Raw genomic sequence first — 19,270 nt, forward strand, 5'->3', positions numbered from 1 at the left:
TACGGGGTGCAGCCTGTCATCACCGCACCTATGTGTCCCCAGACACCCTCGCCTGGGTCTTCCTGTGTCTCCCATTCGAGGAGCCACCTGCATGCAGAGATGTGGGCACGGTGCCCAGTGCAAGCAGATGCTTCATCAATGCAAGAGGGATTAAAGAATTCAATAAACAAACAAATTGCAGTCCCCAAAGGTAACTGTCACAATCTCTTAAGAAACCTTAACTGTGGAGACAGGGACCAGCTCGTGATCGCACCATGGGCCACGTTCCACAGGCTCGTGGGCCACGATGGAAGTGGGAATAATTAGCAAATATGGTCATTTCCATCGCTGATTCTGGAGGTATCTACATCGTTCCCTTGGATAGCGGTGGGGAAAAGCCTGGGCGGGAGGGGAAGCCTGTGGTGCCGGAAGCTTCCAGAAGGGAGTGCCTACCGTGCACAGGCCCCAGTCTGGCCGCCTCGGGCTCCCTGCGACCTTGTTGCTGCAGGTATGACTGTCCCCCAACCTCTGTTCTGGGCTGTCGAGGGGCCCAGGGGAGCTTCCTGGCACCCTCTCGTTGCCAGCTGTGAGACAAGTCTTTGGGAACAGGCTGAAGGTGACATGTCTCTCGTATGGAGAAGGTCATGGTTTGAGTGAACAAACCAGAAGCCATCAGCACAGGAAATGAGCATTTACACTGAAAGCCAAGTGTCAGATGGGTGTGGATCAGCCAGGGAAACCCTGAGCCAGCCAGATCTACTGATTCTTTTTTAAAATCCCCAGCTCCTTACAACACCGCCAAGAAGGCCCGAGAGAAAAAGAGTAGTGTGGGGTCCCACTAGCTGCTTTGAGCCCAAACACCCCCAGAAGCACAGCTAGCTCTTGCAGTTGGCCAAGACAGAGAAAGGAGCCTGGGAAGCAGCAAGCTCTCTTTCAGATCCAACTGTTGTGTCTTTCCATGCCAGAGGTAGCAGGCAGAAAAGGACTAAAGAAAGACAGCTCCTCATAAGCAGAATGCCACTTTTGTAACCTCATGCCAGCCCCTAGGAACCTTGTCTGGGAGCATGACGCACCACCTCAGCGGTGGCAGGGCTGACTGCATTTAGCATTCACGAAAACTCTACCCGTAGGAGAATGCACTGCTGGAAAGACAAAAAGCAATGCTTAGAAAAGAAATGGTGAATTTCAGCACCCAAGCTGACAAAAATGCCCTTCTCGAAGCCTAGACTCCCTAGTGCTGTCTCCTGGAGGGCTGGGTTTGCAGACCTTCTCAGAGCCTTTAAGGTGCTAACGTCACTTACGGCGCTCCAAATGGGCCACATCACAGACTGTCCTAAGCTTATTTCGTGAGTGGGTCTCCTCTCTGTATTTCATCTTATGGGCAACTGTTGCACAAACAGCTTTGATGGAAACCCCCCGAAGGACTCCCACCCCCTCTCATATTTTCAACTAGGGGTTCACTTAGAATCGCCTCGGAACTTTAAAGACATCCAGGTGCCTGGACCACCTCCCTCTTCCCCACTAGACTCATGGAATCAGCATTTTCAGGGGTGTGACCCAAGTGTGGGTGTGTTTCAAGAAACCTCCTGGGTGATGCTGACTCAAAACCCTAGTTGGAAAACAATGACTCATAAAGTCCACATACTTTAGAAGAGCAATGCGAAAGCCCTCTGTAATTCATTCATAATTTTACCAAAGTCTTACCGGGTGGCCTCAAGTGCCAGGAACTCTGCTGGGTGCAGGCACGACACCAGCCAGCCTTCTGCCACAAAATTTTCTAAATCCTGTTCCCCCAAACCAGACGTCTCTCTCCCACCCACACCGTGGGCATTTCTGTCCCCTGCCTCTGGTCGCACCTGCCCCGCAGCCCGGAAGCCCTTCTCCTCCCTCCATCCATGGGGATCCTGCTCATCCTTCCAGATGGGGCTGAAATGCTACATGCTTCAAGAACCTGTCTTCAAGGCCTCCCTGTGGACTCAGTACATCCCTCTGAACGTCCTGTGATCCTCACCACCTTCTATCCTGCATTCTAGCAACAATTCCTAAATCCCCGAAGAGTTCACATGAACAAGAAAGTTCTGGGATCACATGGAGTAAAACAATGCCAGCCAACTTTCCATAGAGCTGGCCTTCCAAGGGCTTTTTTTTTTTTTTTAAAGATTTTATTTATTTATTTGAGAGAGAGAATGAGACAGAGAGAGAGAGCATGAGATGGGGGAGGATGAGGGAGAAGCAGACTCCCTGCTGAGCAGGGAGCCTGATGCGGGACTCGATCCCGGGACTCCAGGATCATGACCTGAGCCGAAGGCAGTCGCTTAACCAACTGAGCCACCCAGACGCCCCTCCAAGGGCTTTTAATACTCGAATATACCGTACGGGTCTCCAAGAGGGTCACACAGTATAGAGGACATTTCCTCAAGCTTATTTGGCTATGTGACCCTTCCTCCCTCCCCCCACTGATTTGTTTTTCCCTGAGCATCTCCAAGGACTCCTGTTCCAAGGAACCCCCATAGGGAAACGCAGTCCTCTAGTTGTTTCCTTCCTTTGTTCATCCAAACAACACTCCTGGGGTATCCACAATGTGCCAGACATTGGGCGAGGGGCCCTCCCCTGTGTCCCCAGGCGCTTTGCTGAAATCACTTGTGGTCTGGTCACAGACATAACACCCCAGCACATCGTCCTCCAACGCTGGTAAGAACATGCCAGTGGCCAGACTGGTCCTGGGGACTAACACACATGAATCCCGCAAAATGGCAGCATATGAACCCCACAGCCTGGCACGGGGTTCCAAGCATTTGGGAGGGCGGATGGTTTTAACGGGGAAAGAAGATTTTAATGGGGAATCCACACGTGGGGAGAGCGCAGTTCTGAAGACAAATGGCATGATAAAAAACACTCAGCCATCGAGCCTGCAGAATGAGGGCTCTCAGATCGCCCGGCTCCTCACGATAACCTGATGCTGAAAGGCACAGGCCCATCATTAAGGAAAATGTGGCAGAAATGGACTGCTAGCTGGCAGAGGATGGAGGAGGTCTGGCAGAGCTGTAGAAGCTAGAGGCACGAGCCAGGTTCCGAGAGGAACAACGGTGGGGATGAGTGTGCACCCTGGCCCAGACCCAAACGCCTGCCAGGGGACTCACAGACCCGAGTCACCAGTGCAAGTCAGCCTGAGCAACTGGGCCAGCAGCCCCTCCCCCACACAGGCGGGTCACCTGGGGGCTAGCGGTGGCACTCAGCGTATCTGGAGCTCCTGCTGACCCCGTGTCCACGGACCGGTCAGACCCAGGCCAAAACTCCGGGAGGGGGTTGGGGGTGAAGACAGCTTGAAGGGAAGCAGCAAACTGCGCTTGGCAGTGCATGTCCAGTGCTCCGTGCATCCCTCCACCTATCATACACATCCCGAGCACCTATGGACAAGAGCAGAAGTGCAAGCAGAGGCAGTCCCTGCCCGAGTGGAGTGCACGGAGGGAGTCAGTGAATCATCACTCACATGATGGTAACATCATGACCGTGATACGGAGAGCAACACCTTGGGGGGGCGGGGGCAGAGAAATGTCCTTAGGGACATGATTGCGAGCTGATGCCTGCTGATGGGATCAGAATTCCAGCTGAGGGAACAGCAAGTGCAAAGTCCTGGGAGCGAGGGAGCCTGGGGAACCCAGGGGCTAGAAGGAAGCCAGGGAGGTGAGGCTGACATGGAGGGCCAGGGTGGGAAGGTGTGAGAAGAGGCTGGAGGGGCAGAGTAGCACCACTGGGAGGCCCCGTGAAGGCTCCACCTCTGCCCTTTAAGCAGGAGGCGGCCCCAGGATCAGATACGCTCTAACGCCACCATCATGTGCAAACAGACCGGCGGGGTGAGGGCAGACTGGAGTGCAGGAGATACCAGAGTGGGCTGGAGAGAGATTCAGGTGGTAAAATCCACATAACCCAGGGATGGATGGCATGAAGAGGGCAGGAGGGGAGGAGGGTGGACAGGGTAACCACCTGGGCAGATTTCATCTCCCCTGCAAGTGAAGGTCCTCTGAAACTGGGCACTGCGTTTCCTCCCATGGAAAGGGAGCAAGAGAAACAGAGAGGGGTTGTTTCTCCAACACAGGAAGGGTTTTGGTTCAGTCGGCCCCAGGCTGATTCCCCTTTTCCTCCTCAGTCAGTTCATTACCAGTCCAGCGAATCCCTGAGGGACACACGGTAGAGAGAGGATGGGATCCGGAGTCCAGAGAGCAGTGCCCCATCCCAGCTGCATCCTTCACGGCGGTGACAACCCAGAAATGCAGCTTAACCCCGAGCTCTGTGTTGGGTGGTTGGCATGGAGATGAGTACCACTCGCTCATCAGCTGGACTGTGGGGGCTCAGTGGGAGGTCCCCGCAAGGGCTTGGGAACTCGTCAACCATCCTCCACGTGTTGCGGGTGGTTTTTAAGGCTGAGCCTGAAGCCCCAACCAAGCCCCACCGGCTTGGCTCTGCCCTGCTATGACTCGATGCAGCTTTTTCTGGGACATGAAGAGGCCACTTGGCAGTCAGCGTGAAGTGCACAGAGACAAGAGTGCTCAGCTTTGACTGCTCTTCTCTTTTCGGTGATCAAAGGCAGGGCCCTCCCTGCAGATTTTAAACCTCTGGAACAGTTCCACTCATCCCAGCTAGAGAGCCCGTCGGAGGGCCAGGACGTGCCAACGCTTGCCGGGAGTGGGTTCCTCCCTCCCGTTTAGCCTGTAGCCTCGTCCAGAAGACCCACTGTTTTAGGGTACACTGGTGCTGTTGCAAGCAGCAGCTGGAATTTAAGTACACTCTGCTGAAGTCAGCGAGCACCGGCTGATCCCACTTTTCCTTTAAGAAAGTTCGTTTATGGCGGCAAGATGTAGCATAATGCTGTGCTGAAGAAAACAGGCTCTGGGGCCCTTGCCAGGGTCCAAACACCTTTCCTTTCAATCTCTAAGCCCCAGTTTACTTATCTGTAAAACGGTATCAATGCCTCATAGGATTGGGGGGGGTAGATTGAGAAATGTCCTTAGGGACATGATTGCGAGCTGATGCCTGCTGATGGGATCAGAATTCCAGCTGAGGGAACAGCAAGGGAACAGTGTGTGGAAAACTGACGTTCGCTGCTAGTGTGTGTATGTGTACGCACGTGTGCACGCCGGCAAGAAAATATTCATTTGTTCGCTCGTTTGTTCATTCAACCACCACCACCTACATGCTGGCACTGTGCTGTGCAGCGGAAACAAAAAAATGCATGAAGGCTTTGTCCTCGGAGAACCCACAAGGTCTGGGCCGAGGCAGACAAGCTGAGAAGCCACCAGGTGGCGGGGTAACAGGTGCTTTGCAGGGGCTGTGTAGATGACAGGGGAATGCAGCTAATCCAACACTGGGCACAGGGGGGCTGCAGGGAGGGACTCCTTGGAAGGGGGGACCGAGTCTAACCCAGAAGTGAACCCAGAGAGGAAGGGTGTCCCAGGCCGACAACGGAACAAAAAGGAGAGTGCCTGATGGGTTGAAGGAACCAAACAGAGCATGATGAGGAGGGTGCACAGAGTATGGCTACTGGAGCACCCTGGGCCCCAACCATCAAAGCCCATCTAGGGCAGGTGACAGCAGAGACAATCTCCAAATAAAGCACAAACTACGGACGTGAGATTTAACATACTAGCTGGTGATAATACTGTACATTTGTTTATAACAGTCCCCCGAATTCCCTCCTTCCTCTGGGCCTAGACTTTTACAAACTGTTGTGCAAACTCTGAGCGTCTAGGTTCCGGAGGCCACATGGGTGCTGTCCTCCCCGTCACAGCGATGGCACGGAGAGGAGGAGAAGACACAGTGCTAGACACAGAGGAGAGATGAGAGGGGGCGGGGTGTGTCCTGAGAGATGAATCAGCAAAATGCTTTGAAGAATAAGGTTGGCAAAGAGGGGTTTTAGAGCCAGGGCATAAAGAAAAAGCTATCTGGTGGCACAGCTAAGATGCACAAATTTGTCTTGGGTTTGCAGACTCCCACCCGGGAAGATACTGGAGTTTAACAAACCCAAGCATTTGTTTGCCGGCTGCCTGCTTTGTTAAACAGTTATGTGTCAGTCCCTACAAGATGGGGACTTCTGGGCCGTGCAAGAAGTAACGGCTTCTCTACACTTATAGAACACCACTCTGGGCTTTCTGTCTCTCTTCTTCTTCTAAGAGTTGCAAACCCAGTGATGGCCAACTTTGTTGGAAGGAGACCTTCAAACCCAGTGGCCCAGTGGGAGGGTGCTTGGGAAGTGCTTGGGAACTCGTTTTTGGGGACAGTGCCCTGAAAAGTAAGCCTGAAGTCCTAGATCACCAGAGCTTGGTTTCCTCATCTATAAACAGGAATAAGTAATAATGTTAACCAGACAGCATATGTGAAAGCCAAGGGGAACTAAGCAACACGGCCAAGGCTGCAAGATCAGGAAGTGGCTGAGCGGGGTTGGAACCGCCCCACTGCTCTCCCAGGAGGGGGGCAGACTGTCTCGGTGCTGGGAGGTGCAGGGAGGAGGATGGAACAGCTGCTCAGCACACGACACCAGCTCTTCTCAGGGCCCTCCCCCATCTGTGGAGCATGGCAGGGGACACGGACTGATGGCCAAAGAAGAAACCCATTTGCAAACTCAAATGAAACAGATGAGAAATTGCAACATATATATTTTTAGAGCAATGTTAATTCCTCCACACACAACACTGCTCAGCTTATCTGTACCCATAAATGTACAGCGCTCTGCCTTGAACCCACGGGGGCCTTCAAGGCTGCAAACCGGAGAAAGAGTTTGGGAGCACCGGGTGACACTGCATGGTGCTTTTGGTGGAAATGTCCATGTGGCAAAAACATGGTCTCATGTGGAAAAATGAAGGATGTAAACCACCATGCCCCGCCCCCCAATCCATGTGCTGGGGCATGTAAAATGTGTTTATTAGCATAATAGCTCACGTCGCTGGATTCCGGCTCCTGGGGATTCTTCTAGACACATTGCCTTCCTTTCCTGCTGGGACATTCTTTAGGTCCATTAATAGACCTACTGCCTCTGGGAATTGTTAATTCTAATTAAAAATCATTAATTATTAGAAGTGGAGCCCACGTATGTACACAGGCCAAAACTTACGGTCGTTACGGCCTATAGCGAGTCTCAGACCAGTCTACCCAAATGTGCACCAGGTCAGCCGCGGTACATCCAACACTCACTCTGCCATTGCTCCAGTTCTGCCTGTTGGAGGCCCCCCGCCCCCCACGGCTACAGCACTAGCTCCAGATACAAGCTGCCTGGGTTACCACTGAGTCCCTAGAGCCTAGCAGGATCTCAGTACATGCTGAACAAAGGAGTTAACAAGCAACTGAATCCTCACCCAAGAATTCTGAAGATGTGACATCCCTCAGCCTCTGACCCAAGACGTGGGCTCCCCCCCGCCGCCGCCTGCCTCCAATACGTCCATAACCTCCCTTCCACATTGGGCTGCCTTTGCCGGCTTGCTGGTCTGTCCCTACACTGGATGGTGAGTACTTTGATGGCACGATTACATCTTTTCATCTCCGCATCCTCAGAGATGAAAGATAAGAGATTACTGGTGCAGCTCTTGCAATCACCCTGGGACAAAGAAAGACCCAGAAAGGCTGCCGCTGCTCTGGTCCAGGGTGTCCCCCGCAAGGCCCACTTGGGCCAGCCCCATTTACTCCTGCAGATCTGGTTATTGGGACCCCCTGTGCGGCTGCCTATGCTTTAGGACAGCAGTAAGCATGGCCCTCTGCCTGGCTGTTTGGGTGTGTGTGGGGCAGGAGGGGGCTCTTCTATTAAGCACAGACTCCTGGGGGTCCAAGCCAAGGCAACCCCCATGGACACAGCGTGGGTGGCCGCCTTCTACCCGTGCATTCTGGAACTTAGACGATTCTGAAGACCTTCCACGGACAATTCCAGATTTCTACCTTGGTAGAAACGATCGCGGAACATGGGTTCCGACATAACCTTAGATTATTAATTAGTCTCTTCTGGGAATTCACACAAGTTCTTCCGATCCCTCCCCGACGAACAGGCACTATCAGCAGAGAGTCTTCTGCGGGCCGTGCTTTAATTCTCACGGCCCCACTGTGACTTCGGAACGCTATCACAACTGCACGCTTGTGGAAATGAAGCGTGCAGAAAGTAATGATCCCAGTTCTAGTGAAGAGCGGAGTGGGGACCGCAGCACAGGGGCTGTGCTGAGCTCCTCCGGAGGAAGTGTTCCTCGTCATACAAAAGCTCGGTGAAGAGACCTTCACCCAGTTTCTCAGCTGGCCCGTGGCAGCCTGGCACCGCTCACAGGTGCACCCGGATCCTGCCAACAGGTGACCATCCACCTTCCTCCCGCCCCAGCCTCACCGAGGAGGAGGGCCCCGGCCTTGCCACTGCCCACTTCAAAAACCCAGCAGGTTCTTTGGGGGACCCACGGGAGGGGTCCTGGGACTTCAGGAGCGTGGCACAGACCTTGCGGTGGGGAGGGGGCTGGGACAGACACCCAGTGGCCCGAGGCCGCACTAGCACTGTTTGCCTTGAAGACGCTTTGCCAAATGTGGAAACAACCCCGGGGGCCGGGGTGGGGGGCATGCTTCTCATTCTCATTCCGGATCGCTCCATTTTGTCAGAAAAGATGCGTTCGGTTTCTTTTAAAAACCGAGAGTTTGGCCACCTTCTCAAGGGTGACTTTGTTATTAAGACAGAGTTCACACTTCCTTCCAGAGAAACACGTCTCACACGGAGGGGATGGAAGGACAGAGCGATTCAAAGGAAATGCGCTTTTGGATGTGGCTTTTGAAGAATGCCCAAATCAGGCAAAGGAAGCCCTGCTTCTCAAGTCCTTTCCCGCTACAACGCACTTGTACGTGGTGGTCAGAAAGAGTCCAAGGGCTCCACGAGATGTCTAGAACCTTCCTTCTACAGACATGTCTACTTATTATGCATCAGGAGCTTTGGTAAGCACCGGGGTCTCTGCTGGGGAGATTGGTCTGCTGCCCCTTCGCTGAGTGGTAGCTACTCTGCTTTTATTTTGAGCATCAGGTCATTTCCTTCTCAGGGCTAACGTTAAGCATCGGGCCAGAGAAGGCAAACCATGCAAAACAAGTGTGGTTGTACCTCAAGCCCCCAGCACCCAGTCCTGAGTGTCCTCCATTCCCCCACCGGCCTAGACGAGCCCTCCTCCATTGCTCTGGCCACCCACATTCGAGGTGCCTTTACCTTTCAACTGCTGGAAGCAGGAGGCGCTGCTGTCCGGCTCCAGGGGGTGCCTCAGGACCCCGTTGCTGGGCTTGGGTCTCTCATATTCTCTTTCGGGGAGCATGGCCTGCTCGCTCTCCATGGCAGGGTCTGAGTGTGGGGGCAGAGACTGTGGAAACCCGAACATCAAGAGGGAAGAGAAGAAGAGTAAGGCACCGCAGAGCAGAAAGCCACCCCACCAGGCTCCGATCCAGCGGGGGTCGTCCGGAGTGATGTCCAGGTTACCTGCAATGGGAAAGAGCACAGTCAGGAGGAGAGGACACAGCCGGGCCGGGATATGGCTGAGGGTCTGAGTCAGGTGCACAGACAGGAGAGGGCTCTGGACACAGCCTCGGGGTGGGAGAGAGGCAGGGGAGGGAGCAGGGGGGCTGGACGCTTCAAAAGGCAGCCTTTTGTTCACATCAGTGCTCCTGTTTCTCCCGAAGCCAAAGGCTGATTGCTTTCCCTCCTTAATTTTCTTGTCTACCCTGTGTTTGTATCAGTCTAAACAAAAACAGCGAGAAGCCAGACACCCTTGGAATTAAGGCTGGAACTGATGGGCTCGGTAGAGCTGCCTGGGTGCGCTGATGACGCACAAGGTCTATTTTTTACTGTGGGGTACTCACTCGCACCCCTCAAAAAGCAGCTACTCGGAGATCCCATTCAACACCCCACTCCCGGTCTCAAATCAGGCTCACAGATCATAAGGGACGGCACAGAATGAAGTCAAGAGCTGAGATACCTGGAGTGAAATCCTGCCACTTCTCACTGCGGGACCCCAGCCTAGTGATCTGAACTCTCCGTGCCTCGCTGACTAACCTGTAGGACCATGAGGACGGTGACAGCACCTTCTGGAGTTTGGAGGGAGGATCCAATGAGCGACACCAGATATAATGTGCTCAGAATAGTCCCTGGCATATGCTTGAGCATTTAAACACTTCGGCTTCATACTTACGGCTAGGATCCTGTTTCCAAACTGCTAGTGGGTAGGTTAATTCAAATCTTGGTGGTGGCCTGTGGTTTGGGGCAGTCCTTTATTAGAAAGCTTTGCAGCCAACTTAATGCTTAAAGGTAGCATGCATGTGGTTTGGCTGTCTTGTGCTATTATTTCTTTGATTTACCAGCTGAAGTCATGAAGACATAAACTACAGCCTACCGCCTGGTAGATTTTTTTTTTTTTTTTTTGTCTTTCTCTACAACTACCCTTCATAGAGCACTCTCAGATAAGCTGCTTAGAAATGCCTCCTTGACTCTGAAAAACAAACTGAGGGTTCTAGAGGGGAGGGGGGTGGGAGGATGGGTTAGCCTGGTGGTGGGTATTGAGGAGGGCACATCCTGCATGGAGCACTGGGTGTTATGCACAAACAATGAATCATGGAACACTTCACCTAAAGCTAATGATGTAATGTATGGGGATTAACATAACAATAAAAAATTAAAAAAAAAAAAGAAATGTCTTCTTGATGATAGTCCCACACCTCTGGACCACAGAAGGACATTCTTGGACATGGGGGCAGGGCATATGAGCTAAGAACTAACAGGACTACAGCCCTGGACCAGATGGATGGACAGGCTTGGGAAGAGAAATGACCACAGACACCAGACCAGCACTTCACCATTTGTAAAATGTTCTCCCTGAAGACTCTTCAGCTACCACTAATAAAGAGCCCAGCCATCATTCACTGAGTGCTTACTCTGCACTGGGCATTATGCAGAGTATATTCTTTTTTTTTATTTTTTTATTGTTACGTTAATCACCATACATTACATCATTAGTTTTTGATGTTGTGTTCCATGATTCATTGTTTGTATGCAGAGTATATTCTTAGCTGTTCTGGTCAACCCTCCCCACAACCCTACAAGGTAGAGTCTTTTATTATCCCAATCTTATATAGATAGAAAAATCGAGGCTTAGGAAATATAGGTACTGGGGCACCTGGGTGGCTCAGTTGGTTGGGCATCTGCCTTCGGCTCAGGTCATGATCCCAGGGTCCTGGGATCGAGTCCCGTGTTGGGCTCCTTGCTCAGCAGGGAGCCTGCTTCTCCCTCTGCCTTGGCCGCTCCCCCTGCTCATGCTCTCTCTCTCCCTCAAATAAATACAATCTTAAAAAAAAAAAAAAAAGAAAGAAAGAAAGTGTAGATACCTTGCCCAAGTTCACAGAGTTGAAGACTGGAAGACGGGCATTCAGATGCCAAGGGCCAGGCTCCTTATCACTTTGCTACACTGCCCTTCTGGACCGTCTAGGCTTTGTTCTGGGCTCCCTGAGTGGATGATTAACTCCTGTGCTTTGTGCAATGGGCCTAAGATCACCAACTTTGCCGTTGGTCTTTGGAACATCGGTGGTCTCTCTCCTGGAGGCATTGATATCCACCCAACAGCAGTATCTAGGGCACTGCCATGAACCAGATGCTTCTGCACAGCTGCACGTCAGAGAAGAAAGAGTATAAGCTTTGGCAGGCAGAGGGTTGAATCCCGGCTCTGCTGCTTAGTAGCATGTGGTGCTGGGCAAGCTACTTACCCTCTCTGAGCCTTACTTTGATCACTTGCAAAATAAAGGCGACATCCACCAAGACTGCGTGCAAGGATAAGAGGTAACGAGCAAGGATCACTTGACACATAGGCTCTTTGTACATAGTAGCTCTTCTATCTACTTGTAGGTATATATTTACATGAATGCAGATTTCAAGATATAGGGGTTTTTGAGTATGGGAAAGCTTGAAAAAAGCATGAGAAAACCCAAGGTGATCTTGAAAGCATCTTTATGCAAACATGAGAAGAGAAAAGGAAGTCAGATGGCCTCGGGTAGCTGAGCAGGAATGTTTTCTCCAGTTACTGACTGTTTCTTCACCTGCTGCCAAGCAATGAATGAAAACAAAAGACATAAACGGGAGCTGTGGTATCTCCCTCCATTGTCGATGGGCTCCATAAAGGGGGAATTGAAAGCTGGCAGATGTGAGCCAGTAGAAGAGAGAGAGAAATCCTGGCAGTTGTTTGGGGAAACAAAATTAGTAGCACGTAGAGAGTCATATTTTAGTTAGGAAGTTAGTGACTCTCTTCTACACGTGAGGAAACATCCCAGGGAGAGGGGTTGCAGTGGGGAGGCGGATGTTTATGTGAACGCGTCAACTCGCTCCCCGTAGGTATGTGCCTGCGTGTGGAAAGCCAACGTTGGCTCGTAATTTGTAAGACAGGGAAGAGCACATGACCTGTGTCAGACCAAAGCCTGCCTGTGGTGCAGGCAAGGAGAGGGAAAGGGATCTGCAGCAAGGTGTGGTGGGGGCAGGGGGGGGGGCAGGATTTTATAGGAAAATCACAGTTGACCATTTTGGAAGTATTGATTGTTTTTCCCCCCTCTCCATTGCAACCATCCAGAGCACCGTGGCAGGGAGAGAAATAATGTTCTGAGGAGAAACCACTCAGCTTTGGAGCATGCCGCCCTCAGGTCAGGGTTGGCTTGGGGGTGGAGTTTTAGTCCCGATTTTGGCACTTCTCAGGAAGATGGCTAATTCTTGAACCCAGGCTGAGAAGTTTTCTTTTCTAAGGCACCTCCGCAGAAGTGATGGTGAAAATCCCTCCTCACCTGCCTGGCAATCGTCACTGTCAGCAGGTATGTTCTAGTTCTACTGATGTTGAGGGAAAGTTCTCTATGTCGGCCAGCAAAGAACGGTGCAGTTGAGGTTACTGATGTCTTCATTTGGATCTCCTCTTTGGAGAACAAGGATTACCCCTCCCTCACCATGAACTTAGGTATAGCCACACGCCACAGAACTTTGCCACTGAAGTGTGAGTGGTCGGATATGTGTCATGCACTTTTGCCCCGGCTGCATGTGAAGCATGTTGAAATCCTCCTAAGATGGTCCCTGAGAGACTACGATGAACAAAATGTCACTGCTGACCTGTGCTGTGTGTATAAGCAAGGAACAAATCTTTAGTTGTTATTCTCAGCGACTGAGATTTTGGAGGTGTTTGTTACTGCAGCAGAACTGAGCCTACCCTGACTACTACCAAAGGCTTAGGAAATAAAAAGTCATGCTCTTCAAGAACAGTGATCCTGGGCAGGCTTGGAATCATGAAAGTGTTGTTTCAGGTACAGGTGGGGAACGGGTTGAAAACCTCGTTACTTTTCTTTCGATGTGGCTCTAGGTAGTATCTTGATCTTAAAAAATTACTGCAGTTTCGGGCGCCTGGGTGGCTCCTGAAACTGGCTTAACCAATTGGTTAAGCGACTGCCTTCGGCTTAGGTCATGATCCTGGAGTCCCGGGATCGAGTCCCGCATCGGGCTCCCTGCTCGGCAGGGAGTCTGCTTCTCCCTCTGACCCTCCTCCCTCTCATGCTCTCTCTGTCTCTATCTCATTCTCTCTCTTGCAAATAAATAAAATCTTAAAAAAAAAAAATTACTGCAGTTTCAGTTTTTTCGTGAAGACTGTGGTCAGTAAGATGCCCAGAACAAAACTGAGAAGTACCCGCGTGTCTCATTTACTTAGATGTACCTAACTGTCAATCAAACTGCAACCACGAAGGACAAAAAGACATTGAAAAGAACAGGGTAGGGACAGGATCCCAGGCTGAGGGAGCAACGCTCACAAAGGCATGGCACCCCTCAGTTAGGGGACTCCGATGGGCTGGCTAACACCAACCAGGCACTCATCGGCCCCGTCATTCCAGGTGTGGAGGAAGTAGAGCAAAGCATCACCATGATGGAGATGTCTGTACACCATAAGACAGGCACAGTCCGGCCTGCCTTTGCAGAACTGTCTGTATAGGCTTGAAGGATTTCTGCTTTACAAGATCCATTTTTCTAACCCTGCCATGTCTCGGAATCCAACATTCGGAGTGTTTTTGTGGTCTTATTGGGTAAGCCGAGCAAGCTTTTGGCAGTGTTTGCTTCTTCTGTTTAAGGTCATGTAAACACAGGGGATTGAGATTTTTCTCCCATTTCTGAGGGCTGCCACCATCGTAGGTAAGAAAGAAAAAAATCATTGGGAACAGTCAAACCAGTTTAAAACTAACCGAACAACCAACCCACCCATGAGGATATCCCGGACTGTGAGAAGGGGCCAATCAAAGCAAATTGGGGATATTTACTTGTGACTCCCAGGCCACACTAATGTGTAAGTGGTACCGTAGGCTCTCTGTTTTTTTTTTTTTCAGTCCATTTACCTATTTGTCTAACCTATTTTGTGAAACTTTTGCTATGGGACTCAAGCATTCCAAGAGTATCATTAAGTTACAGACCAAATTAGAAACTGGAGACAGGGAGGGGCTAAGGGTAGACGGCAGCATGGAATGTTCAGGATCCTGGCCGTGGAGCTAATTTAGTCTAACATGAAGGACTCTGACGAAGCCCGCAGCTAGCCCCAGAGCAGGAAGCTCTTGGCTGGCTGACCTTTTTCAGGAAGCAAACATATGGACCCATCTTATTCCAGGGGCAAACACCACACAGCCCTAGTGGGGTCAGCTGGTGCATGCCTGAGGATGAGTCTGTACGGCTGGGCTGACGAGGTTAGGTCATCTCAGCAAGGCCTTTGTCCACGGGAAGGGGGCAGCCTTCTGGCAAAAGTCCTGGAGAAATTCCAGGGACACAAGCTGCCCGGTTTGGAGTCAGACGGAGGCTTGGGCTTTGAATCCTACTCGCTGTGGAAAGGAGTGAACCTGTCGCTGACCATGTGCTTACTACACACCAGGCGCCGTGCTACGCTCTTGGCATGATTAACTCATGTCATCCACGCACAGACCCTTGTGGAGAAAGGCCCCCAGGATCACAGAGCTTGGAAGGGGTACTGATTCCAGCACCGGAACTCTGAACTCGTAATCACTGCATGAGAACAGCTCAGCTGGTAAGTGGGAGGACAGAAGGACCCAACCTCCAAGGGGAATGTCCTGAAGTTCAGAGGAGACCATCTACATACAGCTTTAGTAAGCGATCAGTTATCAATCTTCTTCTGATAAACCCACTGTTAAGGTCGGTCGATTCAGTGCTTTGGGGCACACTCCTGCTACCAAGTCCTCCTTTCTTCTAGGTTCTGTTCTCAACTGGTTTCAGTCTTACAAAGATGTTCTCCGAAAGCGCTTCTGGCTGCACCATCACTCCTTCCCCAGGCTGTTACGAGAGGCATCTCCCCTTAAGAAGAGGGGCCACGGGAGCCCCACAGGGATCAAACACAGATGGAGAGTAGCCGCGGCAGAATTCCAGTGTCTAAACAAGGCCAGCAGAGTCCTTCTGGGGAGCTGCCCGCGGGGTCTGCCCACCCACAGCTGGCCTGTTCCTACAACGGACTGCCTTCCCCTCCCACACACAGACTGCAACCAGCCTTCCTCACTGGTCTCCCCCCTTCAATCCTGTGTCCTCATCTGTGGCCAGGCTGCACAGTGCAGGGCACATTCCCTCCTCCATCTGCCCCAAGACAAGGGCTCTGCCTTGCCCGCCTCACCTCAGGTTCCAGATCACGGCTCTCCCCAGCCCCTACCCAGCTCTCCGCTGTGTGCCTGGCCCTTTCCATTCAGGCTTCAGGACATGCTTTCCTAGGTCGGACAGCCCTAAGGAGGACCTCTATCTTCACCGGTGAAGAAAAAATACAGGAGGGTCACCCCTAAAGAATTGAGAACCCCCTTCTCAAAATACAGCCTGAATCCATTCCAGACAGAACAAGTTTTAGTCACGAGATGAGAAATCATTAAAATTGCTGGCAACTATTGAATTCTCTGTCTTGCTCTCCGATAGAATAAATTACATTCTTCTGCCCTCTACTGGTAAAGAACAGCACCAGCCCTCCCTGGGCCTTCAGCAAGGAAGCAAACAAAAGATGGTGACTCACAGGGCATCCTTCCCTTTCTTAGAGACACACTGGATGGGACTTCTGCTATTTGCTTGTGTGCGTGTGTGTGGGGGGCGGGGGGGGGGGATGCCATAAGCAAGATGCCCAGCTGGACCAGGAACGCGCCCATCTGCCTTCTGCTTCGAAACTGCCAGTGAGCCTAGAACCATGGGTGATGTTACTTCACACGGCGCCCCGACGGGTGAAGAAAGATGCAGACCAGACAGGACCACAGGCAGGACTCCAGGCTGAGGGAAGAGCCCGATGCAAAGGAACAGCACACCAATGGGGACCACGAATGAACTGGCTAAGCCCCTCGAGCCCCTTGTCCACCAGGCACAGAGAAAAGATGCTATTTAATTCCCAGGAGGTTGCATGGTGGAGGGGGCTGTGAAGTGGAAATGCCCACATGCTTGCTCAGGAGACCTGGGTTTTATAGAGATACGCCCCTTGGACTGGGTACATCCCTGTCCCTCTCTAGGCCCCGTTTCCTCGTCTGTACAATGGAAGGGTTGGAAGAGAATGAGCTGAGGTTCTTGGCTCAGAGATTCTGGTAACCCACAGGCCTTGATCCAAGGGGGCCACTGCTGATGACGCTGAGGGGCAGGATAAACTGCCTGGCCACCTGGCCTCTCCTTCCAGGAAGCCTTCCCCATTGCACGGGGGGTGCACCCCTTTCCCTCACCCGCTTTTACGATTCCTGTCTTGTGCTGCCTTTGGTACAGTGGTGGAAGCTGGCTTGTTTTTGTCCATATGAGCAAGATGGCAGCCGACTCCCACCACGTGATGTTTCTCTGACCAGGCCACCCCTCGTCCCGCTCATTAGGAGCAGGGTACAAAGGGTCACCAACTGCCACAAGACAGCAGCATCCAATCACCTCCTGAACAGAGCCAGCACTTTAAAAGAATAAGTAAACAAAGCTTCATTTGATTTTCTCCCCCCCCCACCCCCGCCACTTGCAAATTTGTAACATCATTAGCTACAAGTAAATATATCAGTGGGATTAATGGAGTGAATCACAGAGTGGCTTGACTGGATTTAAAACCACATTATTTCTTTGGGGTGAATTAGTAAATTTAAGCACTGTCAAGTGATGATGGATTGAGAAGCCAGGGACTGAGCTCTTATTGATCCTGAGAAAAGATTGGTATGAGGAGGAGAAGCTGGGATGGCTTCCCGCACTCCGTTCTCAGCGAGGAAGGAAACACGGCTCCTATGCTCACTGAACTGCACACAGAAACGGAGCGTTCTGTTCGGGGCTCACGGCTGACTTGTGACCACATATGGGGGGCAGCGTCTCAGATGGTCTCCAGGGATCCCACGCCCTGGTATTCACGCCCTGAGTGCAGACCGGAACAGGTGGCTTGCTTTCGACCCCCAGGATGCAGCAGAAGAGGAACGACATGTCACTTCCGAGCCAAGGTTATCAACAGACCATGGCTCTTGTCTCGGGCTCTCTCTCTCACCCTCTCTTGGGTGGTTTGCTACGGGGAAGCCCTGGAGAGGGAGCCCGGTCGAGAGGCCCAGGGATATGAGACTGAAAGCGGATCCTCCAAGGCCTACTGACAGCCTTGGCAGTGAACTTAGAAGTCGAATCTCCTGCGGTTGAGCGTTGAGATGAGTGGACACCATGGCAACACCCTGACCACAACCTCATGAGGGACCCTGAATCGGAACCACCCAGCCAAGCTGCTCCTGGACTCCAGACCCACAGAAATAACCTGTGATATAATAAACAACACCCCAGTGTTGTTTTCAGTCACTAAGCGTGGGGTAATTTGTTGCACAGCAAGAGAAGACTGAGAGACCACATGACTTTTGCTTTGGCCACAGAAACGTGAGGAGAAGCTTCGAGAGCCGGTGTGCAACTTGCCACAGCCTGGTCTCCTGCCTTGGCAACTGCGCAAGCCGGGGTCAGATGAAGCTTCTGTGACCTGCGTCCTGGAGTGACCGTGAGGAGCCAAGTCTCACCCTCCCTAACACTGCCATCCTGCACTAGATACGTAGCACGCCCAAGAAGGAAACTTTGGTTGGATAAAATCACTTAAGATTTGGGAACAGTGTGTGACCACGGTACAACCTAGCCTATGTTAACCAGCCCACTGGTGGATCAAAGTGTGCCTAGGGTCTGGGGGGCCCAGAGCCGTTGGAGAAATACACTCACTCTTCCTGCTAGGAACCAAGAAGTGTTGCTTGAAGTGGTTCTGAGCTATGGTACGTTTCTTCATAGAGGCCTCCACAACACTGCCTTGTAGAAGGGGGTTTCAAATACTCTGTCTCATCGACCCCGTTTGTACATCTGCATTTCCAGAACACACTTAGAAAGTGGGGTTCTCATATAGGTTAATGGACTAACATTCAATGAGAAAATGCCAGGCACTCTACGTCTATCCTCTCATTTAGTTCTTATAGGAGCCCCACGAAGCAGATAGAATTGTTACCCTTAATTTACAGATGAGGAAGATCCAGATTTGAGGAGTAAAATCAACCACAGGGATTACTCAGCCTCCGGGTGGACACTGGTGGACCACCACTGGATCCCAGGCCATCTGAGCCAACACTCATGCTCTTTCCTTTGATCTCTGGTGGGCTAGCAGCTTGAGGTCCACGCACTGAGGCTGCCCCTCAGTAGGAGGGTTTTAGAACCCAAAGGCTGAAGGGCTCCCTTATGATGGAGGACATGCTCGGGGGTGGCGGTGAGAAGTTGAGATATACTCCTTACTTGTGTCAATGAAGACTGCATCCACGTAGATTTTGGTACAGAAAGAGCCTAGGATAAATCCACAGGCTGGTCCAAATACCAGCATCGTGAAAAGGATTCCTGAAAGAAGAAGATAAAACAGAGATTAGATTAAAAAAAAAAAAAGCAAAAGCCACTCAATGAGCAAAAGAGTCAAAGATCAAGGATATTATTTCACATCGATCAGATGAGAACCTGGTTTATACAAATGACATTAGAGGAACCAGTCAAAAAATCCTACAGGGGGAAAGCTAGTACTGAAGCACCGTTATGCAGAAATTCTATAGTTTTTTGGAGGTTGCTCTGAAATATCTGTAGGCCCTGAGTGCACTTCCTTTTAGAGTACTCCATCCCACACCATATCCACCATATTAAAACACACCCACGTCTGTCATTAAATGGTTTCTATCATAAACATTTTTGAAACTATTTTTATAATTTTGCTTTCACATTTATTTGGCTTTATGGAATTCATTTAATTTATGGTTGGCTAAGATTTCTCAGCACTCA

General features: G+C 51.3%; 1 protein-coding gene across 7 annotated transcripts in view; it reads right to left on the minus strand.

Annotated features, from left to right (window-relative positions):
* The window catches only part of SLCO3A1 (solute carrier organic anion transporter family member 3A1), a 298,502-nt gene that overhangs the window by 57,315 nt on the left and 221,917 nt on the right, over positions 1-19,270 (minus strand). For all 7 annotated transcript variants that reach the window (XM_081831623.1, XM_081831625.1, XM_081831622.1 and 4 more), the window contains exons 3-4: positions 18,743-18,841; positions 9,185-9,448 (exon numbers count right to left, since the gene is read on the minus strand). In XM_081831623.1, the coding sequence (XP_081687749.1) occupies positions 9,185-9,448; positions 18,743-18,841 (363 nt within the window). The remainder of the gene's footprint in view (positions 1-9,184; positions 9,449-18,742; positions 18,842-19,270) is intronic.

This window comes from Leptonychotes weddellii, chromosome 9, assembly GCF_054177405.1.
Source record: "Leptonychotes weddellii isolate Sample4059 chromosome 9, ASM5417740v2, whole genome shotgun sequence".
In the NCBI taxonomy this organism is placed as follows: domain Eukaryota; kingdom Metazoa; phylum Chordata; class Mammalia; order Carnivora; family Phocidae; genus Leptonychotes; species Leptonychotes weddellii.